Raw genomic sequence first — 19,421 nt, forward strand, 5'->3', positions numbered from 1 at the left:
ATGCAAAATGACCATAAGTTTTTAAAAGAATGGAGCGAGCTGAGTTATATATGTTATTTCATTTAGTCCAATTGAGAACCTTCTATTTTATAAGACGTTCCACCTCGGCTTCGCATACATACGTTAGGTTATATTATCGAAGTTTTCATATCCCTAACGTTTTTGAAAATATCCTATTGTCTTTGTTCATCAGGTATCCCAGTGGTATTCCGGGGTCTAAACTAAAAAAAATTTTTCTCAAATCGATCGAGTATTTTTGAAACTATTCAATGTAAACAAACTTAGTGTATGTAGTAGTTAGATAAGAATTTAGTGTACATATGTTAGTCATAATACCGTAGTCCTTGTGAATGGAAACGAATAAGATGGGGACATGGCTGTCACAGTGTATTTCGTGATATCAACTGCGCTGTTTATTTGTATACTAGCTGTACCCGCGACTTCGTCCGCGTGGAATTTTGCTTTATATCCTAAAATAAAAGTAGCCTAAGTTACTCCAAAAACAGTCACGTCAAAATCGGTCCAGCCATTTCAGACATTAGCCGGAACAGACAGACGAAAATTGTAACAAATGTTATTTTGGTGTATGTACCGTATTTATATTCATATGCGTGTAGTAAAAAACGGTTATTTCAATTTTATTTATATGTATAGATAAACTACGGTTACCAGTTACCATCAGCCTACTTGTCACCATTTCACAATTTCATCGGTTCTAATATTATGTATAATTTTACAGATCGATTGTATCACGAGCATGGATATGGATATTTTATCACAAAAAAACTATTTCGCCCATAATAGCAATTGTTTTTTAAACCTAACGACTTGTCATATAATGCCACAGATCTTAACCTGAACATTTCCTTGTTACAGATAACAACAACAAACAATCCTGCAAAACAACTTTCCAAATTAAAAATCCTCAAGACTGTTTAAATTATACATAGCTTTTTCGTAGTTCTAAAGAAAGTTCGGAGCGGTAACAAAAGAAGCAGGCAAAATAGTGAGAGAGAATCAAAAGACGGATTTAGCTATTTATTTAATTAATTAATTATCAATTATTATTAATAATCTGTTATAATTATATTTTCTATTTATCCATTGTATTGTATAGTTTAATACGAATATGTTTTTTTAATTCGCCAATCACAAAGATTTATTGGATAATGATAGAGAAAGTAGACGAATATAAAAGTGAGGTATATGTCAAATGCAGTAGAGTTTCTTATTGATTAATGGAGCATCATGGATATGTCATCAAATGTTTCGTTGAGAAACAAGCAAAGAAAAGAGAACCTTATTACGAGGAAGCAGGATAAGTCTCCGGAGAAAACGATAAGGGGCACCAGGGGTGCCTACAGAGGTATACCCTCGACCTCGAAGCGGACGGATGAGGAAAACGAAACAGGTTCCACAGAAAGACTGGACAGACCAAAGAAATTCATATCGCAGAAGAGCAACTATGGATTGGGAAAGAGACCCGACTTCTTGAAGAACAGAAATGTGCATTTAACTTCGTCACGTTATGGACAGGTGAGTTTTTTTTTTTAATATTATAATGATACGAGGGTTTTTCAAGAAGGGTATATTAAGGTTTCTTAAGGGTCGGCGACGCGCACGTGACACCCCTGGTGTTTCCATACGCTGTCGTAAATATTTACCTTCAGATGGGCCGTATGCTTCTTTGCCACCATAGTAGTATAAAAAAAAATGAGTAAATATATATATCATGACATGGTTTTCTTACCATACCGTCTTCCAATGTCACGAGTTCGATTCCTCGTACGGTACAGACATGTATATCTGTTTTTCAATCGAGATATTTTCTATATATGTATATATTCGGCAGTCTCGATGGTTAGCTGTTTAGTGCCGCACTGCTTTACTTACAATGGTCGCGGGTTCGATTTCTCGCACAGTGCAAACATTTGTATTCATGAGTGTGATTGTCTGTATCGGTGTATTCTGTGTATATTATGTGTGTATTTACAAGAAATGTATATCTAAGTATTTATATCAGTTGTCTAGTACCATAACACAAGCTCTGCTTAGCTTGGGACTAGATGGCGTTATGTGAATTGTCCTCAATAATTATTATTTGTCATTTTTGTTTCGTAAACATTTGTATAGTAGTAGACCATACATGAGGTCCAATTAATGAGTAGTGGGTGGACCCCTTGTATCTAGATCAATTGTGGGTCACCTTCATACAATGTTGCCCGGGCACTTGACACAACGGGATGGTCACATCAGGACGTCGTCTCACTTATTCTTTACTGTGATAATAATTTGATCTTGAAGTTACATACGCATATAAATATGAATAAATTCTTTTGTTTGAGTTCTAATAGTGAAAGAAGAAATTACAGCGTCGTGTAATCCAAGTACCTATAAATTAATTAGTATAGCACATAAATCATTAACAATAACAATTCTTATTATATTCATTTTTCATTACAGCTTTATGTAACTATTTTTTATACTAATGGCATACAATTTTGACGGCCTCTGTTATCTACCGGTTTAGAACACCGCTTCACTTGCGATGGTCGCGGGTTCGATTCCTCGCACGGTACAAATATCAGTATGTGTTTTATTTGTGTATTATATTATAAGTTATTTATTTCCACTTAGATGTTTTGAATATTTTACTTGCAAACAATAAGATTAATATATAGATTTTCTTTTTGTACATGTATAAATAAATAATGTTGGACAATTAACAAATAATGTATCATCATCGCCATCTGGTCCCACTGTAAGCTAAAAGGTTGACTTATGGGTACTAGACAACTCATACAAATACATAGATATATTTTTATTTTGTAAATACATACATAATATACCCAGAAAAACCCAGACCGATACGAACAATCATACTCACGAATATGAACATACAAATGCATAGATATATTTTTTATATTTCGTAAATACATACATATTATACATAGAAAACGCCCCGACCGATACAAACAATCATACTCATGAATAAAAATGTTTGTACCGTGCCAGGAATCGAACCCACGATCATCGGAGTTAAAGCGGTGTGCTAAACCTCTAGACCACCGAGGCTATTTAAAGTCCAAATCTTTCCTCTTTTTAATATTAGTGTGATAGACTATGTTTTGACGCGTCGATGTCGACTTTACTTTAAAACCTAATCCGAGTGCAAATATTTGCAATGCAAATCAATCCACATGTTTAAACACGTTCCGTGCCATAGAGATGCTGAGCAAGCATCACACCTCTAATTGAATGTTAGGTACACAACCTGACGTCTATTAATACCATAAATAAATATAAATAATAAAATATACCTTCAAGAATGTTATCCCAAAAAGGATAGTCAGAGGATTCTTTTTAATAGACAATGGTATGGTGTGTACCTGCTTAGGATAACGGTATATCAAATCAAATTCAAAATATCTTTATTCATGTAGGTTTATTAAAAACTGTTATGATATGTCAAATCTACCGTCAGTTTAGAGTAACTTCGAGCTGAGAAGAACTGACAAGAAATAACAGTAAGGTTAGGGTACCAGTGGTGTATAATAAAATGAGCACGAGTTCAGCCCATAGTAACAAATTCACCAGTTTCCAGGGGGAACCGCGTGGAGGACGACATGATATCGTAAATAAATTAGAATTGATGGATAGAATATACTTTTATTTACATTATACAGAAAAGAGATATTACACCGAAACACTTATACGGACACTAGTCTTTGCCCGCGGCTTCGCTCGCTTTAATTTATCCCCTTAGGGGTAAAATTTATCAAAATCCTTTCTTAGGGGAAGCCTACGTCATAGTAGCTTTATGCAAGCAAAGTATCAGCCCGATCGGTTTAATATTGACAAAGTTTCTTACAAACTTTCATCCCCTTTTTTATCCCCTTGGGGGTAGAATTAATTAAAATCCCTTCTTAGCGGATGCCTATGTCATAACATCTACCTGCATGCCAAATTTCAGCCCGATCTGTCCAGTGGTTTGGGCTGTGTGTTGATAGATCACTACGTCAGTCACCTTTGAGTTATATATATTTAGATTTGTATAACTAAGCATTTTTTTCAAGGCAACCTTAAGGTATCAGTTGTAATTGTGGAACATAGGGATGATAAACAATTAAAAAATTACAGAGAAGCGATCAGAAATATAACTTTTAATTTTTTTGGTTGCGGTCATATTTGAACTTATGACCTTTCGGTCTAAGTCAGGGTAGTAAACCACTAGAGCACGTGGGTTTCTATTAATACCATCGTGACATAAAAACAAAACGTGATCGCCAGTTATAATTAGCACTTGTATGTCATCTTAAACTGCGTTATCTGTTTATAACGGAAGTGATAAGTTACTTTATGTCACATTCATAATTATGTAAGAAAAATGTGCAGAAAAACACAAATATAGCTATTTTTAGTTACGCCCGTAAAGTATATTCAACCCATTTGAAAATAATAACGTGTTCAGGCTACTAAGAAACCGATTACAACGCTAATGAAATAGTATAGTAGCTAAGAAGAATTGATAAGAACTCGACGTGATAATTCAGGTCGAGTTCTTGTCAATTCTTCTCAGCTCAAAATCACTCGGAACTGAAGGTAGATTTGACATATAAGAGTCTCTAATCGTTTGATTTGATTTGATTGATTGCGGACAACCCAAAAATACTACTTAGATACTGATTAATATAGACAACAGGGATAAGTTTTGATCTGGTCTGATAACTGACCTATTTCGTTCACTGATCTATTTTTTTACTCAAGTGACTATTAGGTTTATTTACTTTTATTATATTAACTGTAAATGGTAGTACTTAGTTGTTCACTACTCGACTATCAAGACCTAAGTGTCCTCTCAAATGTATTCTCTCCCTAGTAGTCGCTGTTGCCTCACCATCAATGTGACATGGCATGCCATAGACTAGCCATAGGCACAGGTATTCATTCTAGAAAGGTAGTCTGGAGAATATGGCACTGCTATCTACACGGCATAACCTCTCTATTAACTTTCTTGCGATAGCGGCAACAACCCACATTTTATTCCATTATTAAGACAGTATTTATAGCAAATCATGACACTTTTGTCAATTCTTCTATTTGGCAGTTGGCTATTTGCAGATAAAATCATAAAAATGTGTGCTGTTGAACATTTATTTAATAGAGCAACACGCAAGTATCTTGCTCATTCTTCTTGCAAAGAGACAGCTTTCCGAATGAGTGGTAGAATAATAAATATTACTACTAAAAAGTGCTTATACTAAGTTTATTTGAATAAAGATTCTTTCCTAATTTGAATAAATATTATACCTAGACTAAAACAAACAATCATACTCATGAATACAAATGTTTGTACCTTGCGAGAAATCTCGGGGTCCTAGGAAGGAAGTCGGTGTGCGAAACCTCTAGACCACCGAGGTCGTTAAAAAAATGTATCTTATAATAATAATAATGAATAATAAATCTCAGGACAATTCACACAGCGCCATCTAGTCCCAAGTTAAGCCAGCTAAAGCTTGTGTAGTACAGTCAACACATACAAATGCATAGATATATTTTTTATATTTCGTAAATACATACATATTATACATAGAAAACGCCCAGACCGATACAAACAATCATACTCGTGAATAAAAATGTTTGTACCGCGCGGAGAATCGAACTCACGACCATCGGAAGTAAGGCGGTGTGCTAAACCGCTAGACCACCGAGGCCGTCAATATTTTGTCCGCACTGTAAACAAAGTCTTCCGGTACAGTTGTATGTCAAAGAATTTCTGTAAACTCCCACGGGTTAGAAGATAATCGAAGCCACGTGAAGTAGCTATTAAAACAATAATTAAATACAAATCGTGCCATTAAATAAGATTCATGGCTATTTTCAACCATGTATATATGTGTACTATGGAATAAATTTGCATGAGAGCGTGTATTGATTTGAGATCAAGATAGCTAAGTGTTTGATCGACAAACGCATTATCATAATCATTATACAAAAAGAATAATTAGCTTCATGACTGTTATCACTGATGGGGTAGACAGACATTGTCAGTTGTAGACGTTGTGGTGATTTAACAGAGGGCAATAAAACAGTTGCCAGTAATATTATTAACTGGACATATTAGCATCAGGAAACTACAAATGAAATTAACTTAATTAAAAAAAAATATTTTAATTTTATTTAATTTCATCTCATCTCATCTCGTCTTACGTCTCACAGTTTACTAACGAGTTTACTAATTTATATAAACATGCAAATTTGTTTAAAGAAGCATTGCTGAATAATAATTTATTATATTTTATACAAATGAATATAAAATTACACTATATGGAAATGATATATTGACAGTTAAGTGATATATAGAAAGCGTTTAATAAATAAAGAATTACTAAAATTGAAGGGTTAATAGTTCCTACATTAAGTTTAATAGTTTACGGGGTGTGCTTTGTTTTTAAATAATTTGCAAGGATGTTGTTTTTTTTTTATTTTATAGTAATATCTGCCGCTTCCTTTTGGCCTATTTTTGATGTTGTGGTATTCTTGTGGGGTACATTAATATTTTATTTTATAAGGGGTGACAACTTTCTTCTTTTTTTAATTTTATGTTTTCCACCAAATGAGGTCGATGTTTTAGCCAACATCGTGGTTAGGGAGACAGTGGAAGAGGACAATCAATATGACTATGACTATATTTTATTGAAAATATTAAAATTTACCTTATATGTATTGATTTAAATATACCAAATATTAACTGTCAATTTATATGGAATAGTGTAATACATCCTTCTAAGCATTGTCATGTACGCAATACTAAGTTCTAGGAAGGTATCGTTAATTAAATATCATAGTTAATACATATAGTGTAGTTGTAACAGTCCAGTGTCTAGTTTCAGTCCAGTGTTGGTTACGACCTTGTCACATCGATCCAGTAAGTACATTGAGATGAGTAGATAACTTCTTGAGATTTTTAGTGTATGAATATAGAATGGTGCACCCGACAATGTTATCTGCGAGTGAAAGTAACACTTCCTATGCCATGCTCTATTGGGTTGACTGGAAGAGATCTTTTTTAGAGATAAGTCCTCCTTTGTTAACATTATTTCTAATTAATATACTTATAATAAAATGTATTTAAGTGTAATAAAGAATATATATAAGGTCTTGCCAAAATGGGTCCAGCCGTTTCAGACAATAGCAATAACAAATGGAGAGACTTTAATTTATTTGATAAGAGTTAGTGAAAATATGTAGATTTCAAATTAAAAACAGACGCTTCAATTTTATTGTATTTTTATAACTTACTTAGGAAGTTCTATTCGTATAAGTATTAAGTGTAGACATTCCTAATCCATTATCGATAAAGATTAAAATGGCGTCACCGTGTCACAAGTTGTTAATTGAAAATTGTACGCACTAATATGTACACTCCATTGATTTAATAATATTAATGTTATCCTTATCGTAGTAAAAGGAATGAAAGAGATAACAGATAATCATGTTAAATTTATCTAACTAGTTTATGTCGTAGTAAATTCCTTTAATACATAAAATTCTCGTGTCACAGTGTTTATTATTGTATTCTTCCAAAATGGATTGTATGATTCTTAAGATTTTTCGGTTCAAATCAGTAGGACATAAGCCGTTTTTCATAACCCCTAAGAGATGTAGGGTGGTCGTGGTTCACTCCAAAATATGTTTTTAATTTTTTATGAGTCCTCATTAAAAATAACTTTAAATTTTCTTTCTTTCTTTATATTTATATATCTTTCATTTGTCAAAACAGTTATTGCTGTATTGGCTAGTAAATGTTTATGAAGTAAGTGTCTATATAGGTAGTTTATATGTTGACGGCCTCGACTAGCGGTTTAGCCCTGAGAATTAGCCTTCAGCTGTTCCATAAGTTCTTCCACGGGTATGGAGTGCCATCTGCACTCGCCTCCTATCGTCCAGTGAAGCCAGCTGTAGTCAATAGCATTGAAGTAGTCCGGAAAGAAGCGCACTATCGTTCGGTGAAGCTGCAAAGGCGAGCTGCGGCCAGCATTAGAATAGTTAAAAAAAAAAATTATAACCACAGATAATCTATCGTTTGTGGTTGTGTGAAATGTAATACAATTTGATAAACATTTTCCTCGATGATTCACTATTGTCCTGCCCTTGATACTCAAAGGCTAGGTCCATTCATACACAAACCTTCGCCAAATAAGAGCTGATGAGTTTTCCTCATACTACAATTTCTCTCTACTTTGCCTGATAGTTGTCACGTATGAAATGTGTACGTGACAACTATCACACTTGACATCATCTATACAAATAAATAAAATTGAAGTCTTTGTCTGTAATTTTAAATTTATTTATTAATATATATTTATTTATTACTTATCATATATGTAACAGTATATACGGCACTTGCATCAAAAAAACTGTTTTTAAATTTTTGTCTGTCGGTTTTGTTTCTGTTCTTGGTAACCTCTAAAATAGCTGGACAGATTTTGACGGGACTTTGACTCGCAGATAGCTAATGTTATAAGCAGTAACTTAGGCTAATTTTATTTTAAGGAAATATATTTATTTTAATAAAAAAAGAAGTTAGTTTAGTATAAAAACAAGAAATACAGGCGAAATTCACCGATTCGACGGAGAAAGTTTTTCCCTACGTATCATAGGTGATCCCAAAATAAATCAGCTTTAGTAGTCGAGCTGAAAAAACGTTAGTAACATCTTGGTGACGTCAGCGTCAGAGTATGCAGCGATATATGCAAATGCAATGATTCAATAGAAATACTTCATGTGATGACGCACTCATCTCCAGAACGTCGTAACAACCTAATAAGGGCACCGTGATGTAAATTAGACTTAACAAAAATAACGCTGTAACAAATATACCCAGGTTGTCTGTAAGCTTTTACGATAAGGTCGACTTTTGTTTAGCACATTTTTATATTTATTTTTTATAACACTAGCAAAGCCTACTAACAAACAGCCATTCATTTTTATATAGATTTGCAGTTAATTAATACGAAAATAAAGAGGAAAGTGGAATCCATGACTAAATAAATGTAACTTGTAACTAATGATAAAGAAAAACAGCTTTATCATTAGTTACAAGTTACATTTATTTAGTCATGGATTCAATTACTTGAATGACAAGCGTGTATGGCAATAGTTGTTCAAGCACGGGATTTTCATTTAAAGTTAGACATAGACACCTATATAAATATAAATTGTAAATAAATTAGCTTTTATAAAAAGTAATTCAATTGAGTTTCTTGCCAATTCTTCACAATTGGATATATATACTGTACTGGACGGTAGGGAAAAAAATATAATATAAAAAAAATTCGTTAATAAGCAGCTAAAATGTCGTACATGAATAAATTATTTTTGAATTTGAATTTGAACTATTTAAAATAAATGTACAATTGGCGAGCTTATGCCATATGGCATTTTGTACCAGCTAACTATTGGGTAAAAACAGAAAGCGGTCGAAAGGCATATTTATTCAAGTTTTCTTTTTGTTAATATTTTTCCGGTCGCCATACACTACTGTCGCTATACAGAGTGAACATTTATTCACTGATTACGGTCGAAATAATAAATTACAGGATATGCATGTATAAGATCTTAGTTCTCTGGAATAGCAACGTATCAGTGGTGCCACAGGCGTCATATGATAACGTGATATGCGGACATTTTAGCCGCTAATGAACGTTATTTTTTTTATATTATAATTTGTTCCCTACCATCCAGTTCAGTGTACAGATTCAATTGAGAAGAACTGGCAAGAAACTCAATGTAATTTCATTTTTTTAATGTTCAGTTTATTTAGCTATGTCTGACATTAAATGAATATCCCGTGCATTAACAACTATTGCCATGCACGCTCGTCATTTATGTATATATGCGACGGTTACCATTTACCATCATGTGGCCCGCTAGTTTGTTTGTCATTCTTACATAATAGTAACATAATATTACCAAACATTCGTCTATACTTACATGTAGAGTTTTGTATGCATCCTATTCAGAGCTGATATACACATCAGATGTAGGGACTGGTTTTATAACTATGATCGATTTATTTTGTTTTCAAGTAGCTATTGTTGTTTCAATAATCAAATTTGTTGCTGAACAACATTTATCTAAAAGAGCAACACGCAAGTTTCTTGCCACGAGTCTGCGTTCCGAATGACTGGTAGAATCTAAAGTATGATTAAAAAGTGCTTAAATTTATTTCAATAAAAGTTATTTCTATTTTTATGGTATATTCATGAGATATATACACACGTTGTACGCAGTTCCATTATTATTTTTCTCGCCTGTTAATCATTAAAAAACCATAGTTTCCCATGACACACTGTGACCGATCACCCAGCATCGCATTATCTTATCTCGTTAATCTGTAATTAATGTAAATTTTATAACTCCGACCTTTTCTGTCATATCACAAACGTTTAGTGCAGACGGGCGTCTGTACAGATTCACGATATATTGTTATGCGCGCGTTTGAGTAGGAGTTGAATATTTTACATTGTTTAAAAAAAATAGAGTTGAAACATTGAATTTTTCTAAAGTTAATGGCTGATATCTACTGATAATAATTATTATCAAGTGAGTTTTAGTTGAAAATGCTAATAAATTCAATAAAATAACAGACAAGTACATATCGTATTTATGAAACAGTCTAAAGCAACACGTAAATTGTTCCATGAATGTCCCAAATTATGGAACTCAAAAATGAACTGAAGTACTCACATTAAAAACATTTTTCAGTTACTAATTTATTTATTCATAGGATCAAAATGTTTTTTATTAATTATTAATACAGATAATTTAAAAATTATGCAATAAATAAATATTTACAAAGTAAATATGACAAGAACAGTTTCAAATCTTGATTAATAAACAAGATATACCAAATATAATAATTAAACAAAAATTTTATTTCATTTCTTAAGTTTTGATCCTTTTATAATGTTCTCTAATATTTTTTCCGTTCATTAAATATTTTTTCTCATTTAATAATTGTTTTTTCTTTTATGTAGCTTTTCTTCTTTAGTTTTACGATCAGTTTCTTTTTTTGAGTCATATTGAATTGATGAATTATAAAAAATAGGACTCGACCGTTTTGAAAATATATTGACTCAACTACTATATAATCCATTCTTTTTCTTGACTTCTCTCTATTAATTCATCACCAACATTACGCAAAATATTTGTTTTATATTAACAAAATATTAGTTAAATTCATCATTAATTAATTATTCATTAATACCAGAATAGCTTCAGTAACCATATCTAAAGGTTCATTTTATACTATAATTTCATACAGTAATTACCTCAGGAATGGCCGCTTTGTTGAGACTGGGTAATATATTTATCATAGAATAATACTAGAAGAATGACAATCATTGTTAAGTGTCATGTAATCATTATTTTATCAATTGATTATTTATATTATTCTTACTGTTCTGTTCTTTCTCAAAATTAAATTTCAATATAAAATTTAACAGTTATTTATTTATTTCATGAAAACCAACCAATATCAAATTATAAAAATTATACCAAACAATCAAAATTAATAATAACAATATAAAACAAGTCTATAGAATAAAGATATCAAATTCAATAAAAAAAATGTATCTACCTATAAAAATTATTAATTTAAAAACATCTCTCTCTGATATGTATTTCGTAAAAATTTTGAATAAAATAAAGTGTTATTAATTTTTTCGGCAGGTTTTCCTTTAAGTATATGTTTTAATTAACATAAAACAATATTTATCATCCCGCTTATTCATTTTTGCGGTTAGTTTTTTATTTTCATGGAAATTTACAATCTATGTACTTATCTAAATGCAAATTTTTATAAATATAAACTGTTCTAACGTAAATTGCTTTGTTATAATTAATTAACAATTATTAACACGAAATTAACTAAATTTGTCCACGACGCTGTTTCATAATTACGGACAACTTAGAAAATCGAATGTGAGGGGGATGTGGAACACTGAATATACTGTTCCATAAATGGTCTGTTTATCAATTTTTCCAATTATGAAACACCTAAATAAAAAATAAATGGGTTATTCGAGACGTTTATTATCAATCAATAGATTATAAGTCAAACTTTTGATTAACATGTTTCAAGTATTTTTGAATCATTGACAAATATTTCAAATTTTAAAACAATTGTGATGGTCATTCTAAAACTTAAAAGACAGTCTTTTTTCTTGTCCCTGACACGTGCATTTCACTATTTTTTTTTTCTATACATTTTAAGGTGAATAAATTAATTTAATCAATAAATAGGTTATTAAAGATCATAAAGATAATATTATAAATACTGAATACGTTAGAAATTGTTTGTAATTCAGATTTTTATCACTTGTTTCATAAACTAGTACAATGTTTAATATGGCCCTTTTATATTGTTATGCGCGCGAGCAGTTTATTTTAAACAATACAATAAAATTAAATGGCGGTACTAGAATTGTTATTGTTAAAGTGCGAACGTTTTATTTTGTTATTTGTGTTACAACTTGTTGACATATCCATATCGTATTGAAAGAAAATTGTCATGAATAGTGAAAATGAAATTTGCTGCAACAATATTCTGTTACACATATTATTCTTTGAAATTAGAATAATTATTTATTGTCATGGACATAAATGTTTTTGAATATAGATAATTGAAAAGTGTTATTTTTCCTGCAGGATATATCTGATAATAATTGTACAAGTTTTTCCTTCATAATGATGTAAGTTTTTCTTTTATATGTTTTAATATTTTTTCCACATATTAAATATTCTACCTGCCTTTTAGATATCGTTTATCTCTGCCTATCCCGTAGAGTCCGGCGTGAAGATACTATTGAATTGTGAATTATAAAAAATAGGACTCGACCGTTTTGAAAATATATTAAGACTAACTACTATATAGAAGATTCTCATTTTCTTTTTCTCTCTTCTAAAGTGATACACAGAAAATATTTGTTTTCTGTTTGCAATGGGTAAACTGAATTCATCATTAATTAATTATTCATCTATAGAATACCACATTGTCAGCGAGTGGTATTTAATATAAAGTTCCTTAAATTTATTGCACTCGTGCAAAGCTACTGCGTATAAATATAGTACATAAAATAATACTGCGGTAAATATACAGTCGAATTGAATGTTGGCAATTGATTAGTTTATATTATACTAGCTGTGCCCGCGGTTTCATCAGCGTTAAATTTCAATATAAAATATAACCTATGTGTTACTCTGATGTATAAGCTATATTACTGTAAAGTTTTATTAGTTTTTGCGTGAATGAGTAACAAACATCCATACTTACAAATTTTCGCGTTAATAATATTATTAAGATTCTCTCTCTCTGACTTCCTATTTCGTTTAGAGTCGGCTCTAGAGATTCTTCGCCACATCCTTTCTGGGTTTTTTTTTTGATGATAATGGAATGGTGCACCCGCCTGCGCTAACGGTTTACGCTGGCAGGGCACCAATGGAAGATGATAAGATGAGCATGAAGTCAGGTCAGTTAGCCCATCGTGACAAGCTCACCAAAAATTTGTCACGACGGTTTCCAGGGGGAACCGCGTGGAGGTCGACCTGACATGGTACATTGCTAGCAATGGGGTTATCAATCCACATTACTAACAATTCCCTTCCCCCCCATCCTTTCTGGGTTATCGAGACGTTTATTTCGGCAATTGATAACAGACTGCCAAGTCAGTAGGGGTCATCCTCTTTTCTTTGGGCCGGCGTTAGGGTTTAAAACTTTTTTGGACATGACTTTCTTGTCCCATTACGTAGCCATACCACCTCAACCATGTCTTGGTGAGTTTGTCTTCGATAGGGCGGATTTTGAAGCTACCGAGAATGTAGTCATTCTTCACTCTGTCTAGCAAGTGTCTTCTCCTGCCATTCTCACCTCGGTCGTCTGTATTTTATTGATATAGGCCCTTTTCGAAGGCCACCATTCAGCTCCGTATATGAAGGCGGACTGCGGTTTTGTATACTTTGCTTTTTAAGTTAATGTTTTATTCGTATTGCTTGTTCTTCTAGTAACGAGACAGCGTTTCGAATGAGCGGTAGATTATTTGTTATGACTATACAAAAGTGCTTAAATTAAGTTTATTTAAATAAAGGATTTTATATTCTTCTATAATAAATAAATGAAATAAACCGTTTGAAATTCAGTTGTAATCTGAAACATAATTCAATAAACCTTAAGTATTGCGTCTTTCGGTCACACAACAATCTAATTGGTCGTGATTAATTAGGAAGTAAGTGCGTACTTTGGCACATAGGTATAGCGTCGGGTTATCGGTAACATTTACCGGAATGTACTCAACGGTTTCATGAATGGACCGCTTATCACTCCATTGTTTACGTTTGTTCTTGCTTTATATTTGTCTACTATTGGTGTTGCTTTAGTGTGGAATTTGCAAGTAAATGGTGTATAGAGAAACAAAGTTGCACAAAATTACGAACGGTTAGTTTAATTTCCGCGTAGTAGAGATGTTCAGAGCGACGCAGGCTCGGGAAAAGTTCGTGAGTACAAATCTGGACGATACCAAAAAATTCGTTTTAAAAGTAGTAAAAAATGTAATAACACTGTTCAAAAAGTCAAATTCAAATTCCGGTAAGAGAAACATTGATAAAAGACTAAAAATGTTATCCAGTCTAACCTCTACAGTAATTTTTAATATATAGAAACCAATGTGGGCATGTCAATTGTTAGGTCTACAACGTCGACTATTGACATTGTCCCTGATTACCACATCTGGGAATGGTGTATTGACGTGAACTTTACCACGAATGTCACAACGTTATGTGGCGTTCGTGGTGGAATTCAGGTCTATTGGCGATGGTTGTTACATATAGGCAAATATTAGGAAAGGGTCAGTGACATCATTACGTATTATATCCATATAGGCGTATTATATAGAGCACGCGGGTGCACCGTTCCATATACATCTATTAAAAGAAACAGTAAAAACTGCTCCAGCGCTAATTCTACCAATTATATTCATTGTATATAATAAATTAAGTTAAAAATTAAAATTTTTTTTTTCACATAGGACCTTTCTGTATGTATCTTGTATATCGGCGTGTTTTTTAACACTCCCTGCTGTTCAGTTTAACTGGAACATCAATTCTGAAGAACTGGCAAGAAACTCAACTGTTACATTTTTAATCAGTTTCAATATTACATCGCATTTAAATATACGTAAATAATGCCATAAAATGTGATTTGTACTTATTCCGAGTCTCTTATAGCGCGGTTTCCACAATGTGAAGATAAGATATTTTGCCCATTAAAAGAAGGCGAGTTAGGTGACTCATATCTGACAGTGAGGATGAGTGTTGAAAGATTACATCATTTTACAAAAGTCTTTCTTTTGTTTTTGTTGGAAAACAGTTTTTTAGTTTAGTTTTTGTTTCATTTTTTTCATCATTTCCTTATGTAGACGGTTCCATATAACGCGCTACATGGTTTGTATGGTTAAATCCGAGTTTCTTTAAATATAACTGTATATGTCTAACATATAGAATACCTTGTCTGAACAACTAACGCCATACAAGATCGTCTCCCAAATAATAATTTACGGAGTAATAGATTTTATTCAATAAGCTTACCTTGATATACTTGAATTCATTAAAAAGTACATCCAAAATATCTTTTGGTATCAAATTGAAAATGTAATGCCCATATCCAAAAAAGAATTATCAACTTTATTTAAACGAATATCCATTATAGTTTGCTTTACTGTCAAGGTCTAAATTTGTTACTGCTCAATTTATAGATGACATCAGGCCTCCACGGGCACGGCCATCAGATCTCGCAGCCCGCCCACCACCTCGACTCGAACGTACTGACGCCCAAGGAGAAGACTGTACACGGGAAAGAGAAGACATTCAAGGTAGAAACTCAAAATTATAATATTCATGTAGGTCTATTACAGACTCTTATGATATGTCAAATCTACCATAGTTCGGAGTGCTAAGAAGAACTGACAAGAAACTCATCACTTGTACTTGTACATGATAAACTCATTTATGATGAGATAAGAGATAAGTTTTACAAAAATATTAATTTATTAAATTCAAATTTGGGAGAATAGACCTTCCACCAGACTATGCTATTGCCATTTTGACGATAGGAAATAGTCTAATAAGTGTCTATAACCCGAACAGACCACTTCCCACCCGGTCATGAATGTGACGGATGAGCCAGCCATTTCTGCAGGTACCAATGCTGTAATGAGATAATAAGTGGCATATAATTGTATAGTGGCGGTTATAATATTAGTATCGGTAAAAAATTGCTTATTATTACGTGTATATGGTAAACAAGGTCCATTTGATGGTAAGTCGATGATTTTTTATGAATGATTAAGGAATGGTGCACCCGCCTGCGCGTTTACGCTGGCAGGGCACCAGTGGAGGTCAGTTGTCCCATTGTGACAAATTTACCAGGAATTTATCACGATTATTTCCTACTGGAAAATACGTAGAAACCATCGTGATAAATTCCTGGTGAATTTATCACAATGGGCTAACTGATCTGACCTTATGTTCATCTTATCATCCTCCAGCCAGCCAGCCGGCCAGTGGCCAGCCAGCGCAAACCGTTAAAACAGGCGGGTGCACCATTCCATTATCATCCCTTAAAAAAACCAACCCTTTCCCCCCTGGAAGTTGATGTTAATATAAGTGATGTATTTGGTCGACAGGTGGTGGTGGGCGGTGAAGTAGGCGTGATGAAAACACCGGTGCTGGGCCCGCGGCCGTACAACGCGCTGGCCATCATACACACGCAGCAGAGCAACACCTTCGAGATGCTCAACTCGCTCACCACTAGCGTTGTTAGTACGACTTTTAGATTATATAGTATTAATAGTAATTCTGTACAATTAAAAGTGGCAAGGGTTTTGCTAATTTTTTGGTTTACCACTGGAATTGCCACTTTTGATAGTTTACAATCAGTGGTTTGTTTTCGTATGTGGGTTTGAATTTTAATTTTAAAATCGGGAAGTAGCCCGCTACCGCAATACTGGATCATCTTTTCGCTAGCTCGTCCATGGCATCCTTACCACATGATCTACTGTGCCCTTTTATCCACAGGATAAATACTCGATTATGCAAAGGTATCTTATCCATGGCATAGTGGCACTGGATTATCAAATAAATGTTTATTGCAGGCAAGTCAACCTGTAGTGGGCGTGGGAGTGGGCGTGGGCGTGGGTGTGGGCGGGTACCGGCGCCGCAGTTCGGGCACGGGTGCGCTCTGCGACCCCGAGCTGGACGACAGCGGGAACAAGCTCGTCGCGCGGCTCGAGGACGACGCATTCATATCCGAACAGGATTTGGTAAGGAATATACACTCTACTACTTGTACATAAGGACTATATGGAAAACGAGCGCATGTCTTTATGAGGAATGTACCTGTCTATGTATAAGAGAGGTCTTCTCTCTCTTTTTGTGTATATTTATTTATGTGACTGAATTTTCTGTGAGAATAACAGTAAAGAGTTTTGCATTCACTTGTTCACTTCTATTCAGCTTGTCTGTGGTAACACTGTTATTAATGATATCGCAATGTTATAAAGAGAATGGGACAGAGAGAGAAAACGGATTTTTATACCAGGAATGTACCTATTTATGTAAGAGAGAGAGAGAATCTTTTAGTGCATATTTAAGTGACTGTATTTCCTTATACCACTTACCAATTTAAAGAATTCTTGTATAGCTTGAAAAGTATATTGTTCCGGAGCTGGTTCAATTAAAAGCATGAAACAGTCTTAACACTAACATATAGCTACAAAAAACTTGCAGTGTAAATCAGATCATTTCATCTCTCTGACCATGACATTGACAAAATTACCAACCTTATTTAGTGGAAGCCATTCAAATTAAAAGAAGAAAATCATTCGCAAACGATTGTATTACTTAAAGTACACTTTTTTAATCAATCGACTGAATCAATATAAAAAAATTTAAGTTTTTGTTAAATTTCTACAGCATTTTATTATATACTTACAGGAGGAGAATATTCAGATAGCGTCAGGGACGGCGCAAGGTCTACCACACCCCACCACCGATCCCACAGGCGAAGCTCAGCAAGAGGAACAACAGAATGGTATGTACATTCACCAGCAATAATATGTTGACACTTCATGATGCGTTAGATCAATGGTCTTAAACTCTGGTCTGAAGACCACCTGATATAAGAACATATATATAAGGGAGAGATATAATATAGAGTCCAAACAATACATATTTTTTATTAAGGTAGTCCTAGAGAATTGTATTTAATATACTAAGGTTATATGAAAAAGTTTCTGAACGGCTGCTATATGAATTAGAGAAGAATTTATATATATTTTTTCTGGATCATTTAGCAACTATAAAAATATAATATCAAGTCTGAACAGTATATTTTTCATTAAGGTAGTCCTAGAGAATTTAATTTACTTTCCTGAGGGTTCATAGATAAAGCTTATGAACAGCTGCGTTAGAGAAATATACTTAATTATAAATATTATTAAAAATCTAGTACTTGGAAATGTAATGCACCGATCAGGAAAATATTAAAGAGGAAAATATTGTGTCCATTTAGATTCTTAGAATCACACTGAATCAATTGAGAAAAATCGAAGCTCATAGTGAGATTAGATATAAATTTAGATTACATCGCCTTGTTTATCACGTCGTCTAATTAGGTACTATTTTTAATGAAAGATAATGGATTGGTGCACTGTACCTTTGCGCTAATATCCCAAAAATTACGGGCTGTAGGCACGTACCTAGGCTAGGCATCCTAGGCACGTGCTTTAGTTCACCCCTTTTAATTACACTATGCATGCAAAGCCGTGGATGACTAGTGTAATCTTCAGGCTCAAAAAATTATGGCCACGTGCATAGGTTGCCTAGTTAGTTAGTAGTATGTACTTAGTAGTCACGTGCTTTGGTAGTCTGCCCCTGTTAAGTATATTACGCATACAAAGCCGCGGGTGACGACTAGTATAATCTATATAATGTGGGTTATCTTCCACTGTCTTGATCATCACACGTCAAGATATTCTTTGTTTACGGTCGGATCCAATATGATGACACTCGTCACTGGGAATTAACCTGAATTTTGCCAACTGCATTGATAATGACTCAAATATTGTTTAGTCGCAATATTGTTGACAGGTTTATATCTATTACTCAATTGTTTCCACAACAATGCATAGATATCTCGTCAAATTCTTACAAGTACGCTTCGATAAAAATAAAAAAACACTACCTAAATGTATGCACGTCATTCTCACCCTATTTTCCAATGTGAGTGAATCTGATAACTGATATTCAATGCATATAGATTTTAATTTATTCATACATTATTTACAAGTGTAATAGGTTGTTTT

At 33.3% G+C, this 19,421-nt stretch overlaps 1 protein-coding gene across 6 annotated transcripts in view; it reads left to right on the top strand.

Moving 5' to 3' along the window:
- LOC131843147 (serine/threonine-protein kinase WNK1) overlaps nt 1-19,421 on the top strand; it is a 59,087-nt gene that overhangs the window by 4,354 nt on the left and 35,312 nt on the right. For all 6 annotated transcript variants that reach the window (XM_059191751.1, XM_059191754.1, XM_059191755.1 and 3 more), the window contains exons 2-6: nt 877-1,536; nt 15,813-15,929; nt 16,743-16,874; nt 17,211-17,378; nt 18,052-18,148. In XM_059191751.1, coding sequence (XP_059047734.1) covers nt 1,249-1,536; nt 15,813-15,929; nt 16,743-16,874; nt 17,211-17,378; nt 18,052-18,148 — 802 coding nt within the window. In that variant the 5' untranslated portion in view covers nt 877-1,248. The remainder of the gene's footprint in view (nt 1-876; nt 1,537-15,812; nt 15,930-16,742; nt 16,875-17,210; nt 17,379-18,051; nt 18,149-19,421) is intronic.

Source organism: Achroia grisella, unplaced genomic scaffold (assembly GCF_030625045.1).
Source record: "Achroia grisella isolate CSIRO2021 unplaced genomic scaffold, CSIRO_AGI_Agris_v1 utg2786, whole genome shotgun sequence".
Lineage (NCBI taxonomy): Eukaryota > Metazoa > Arthropoda > Insecta > Lepidoptera > Pyralidae > Achroia > Achroia grisella.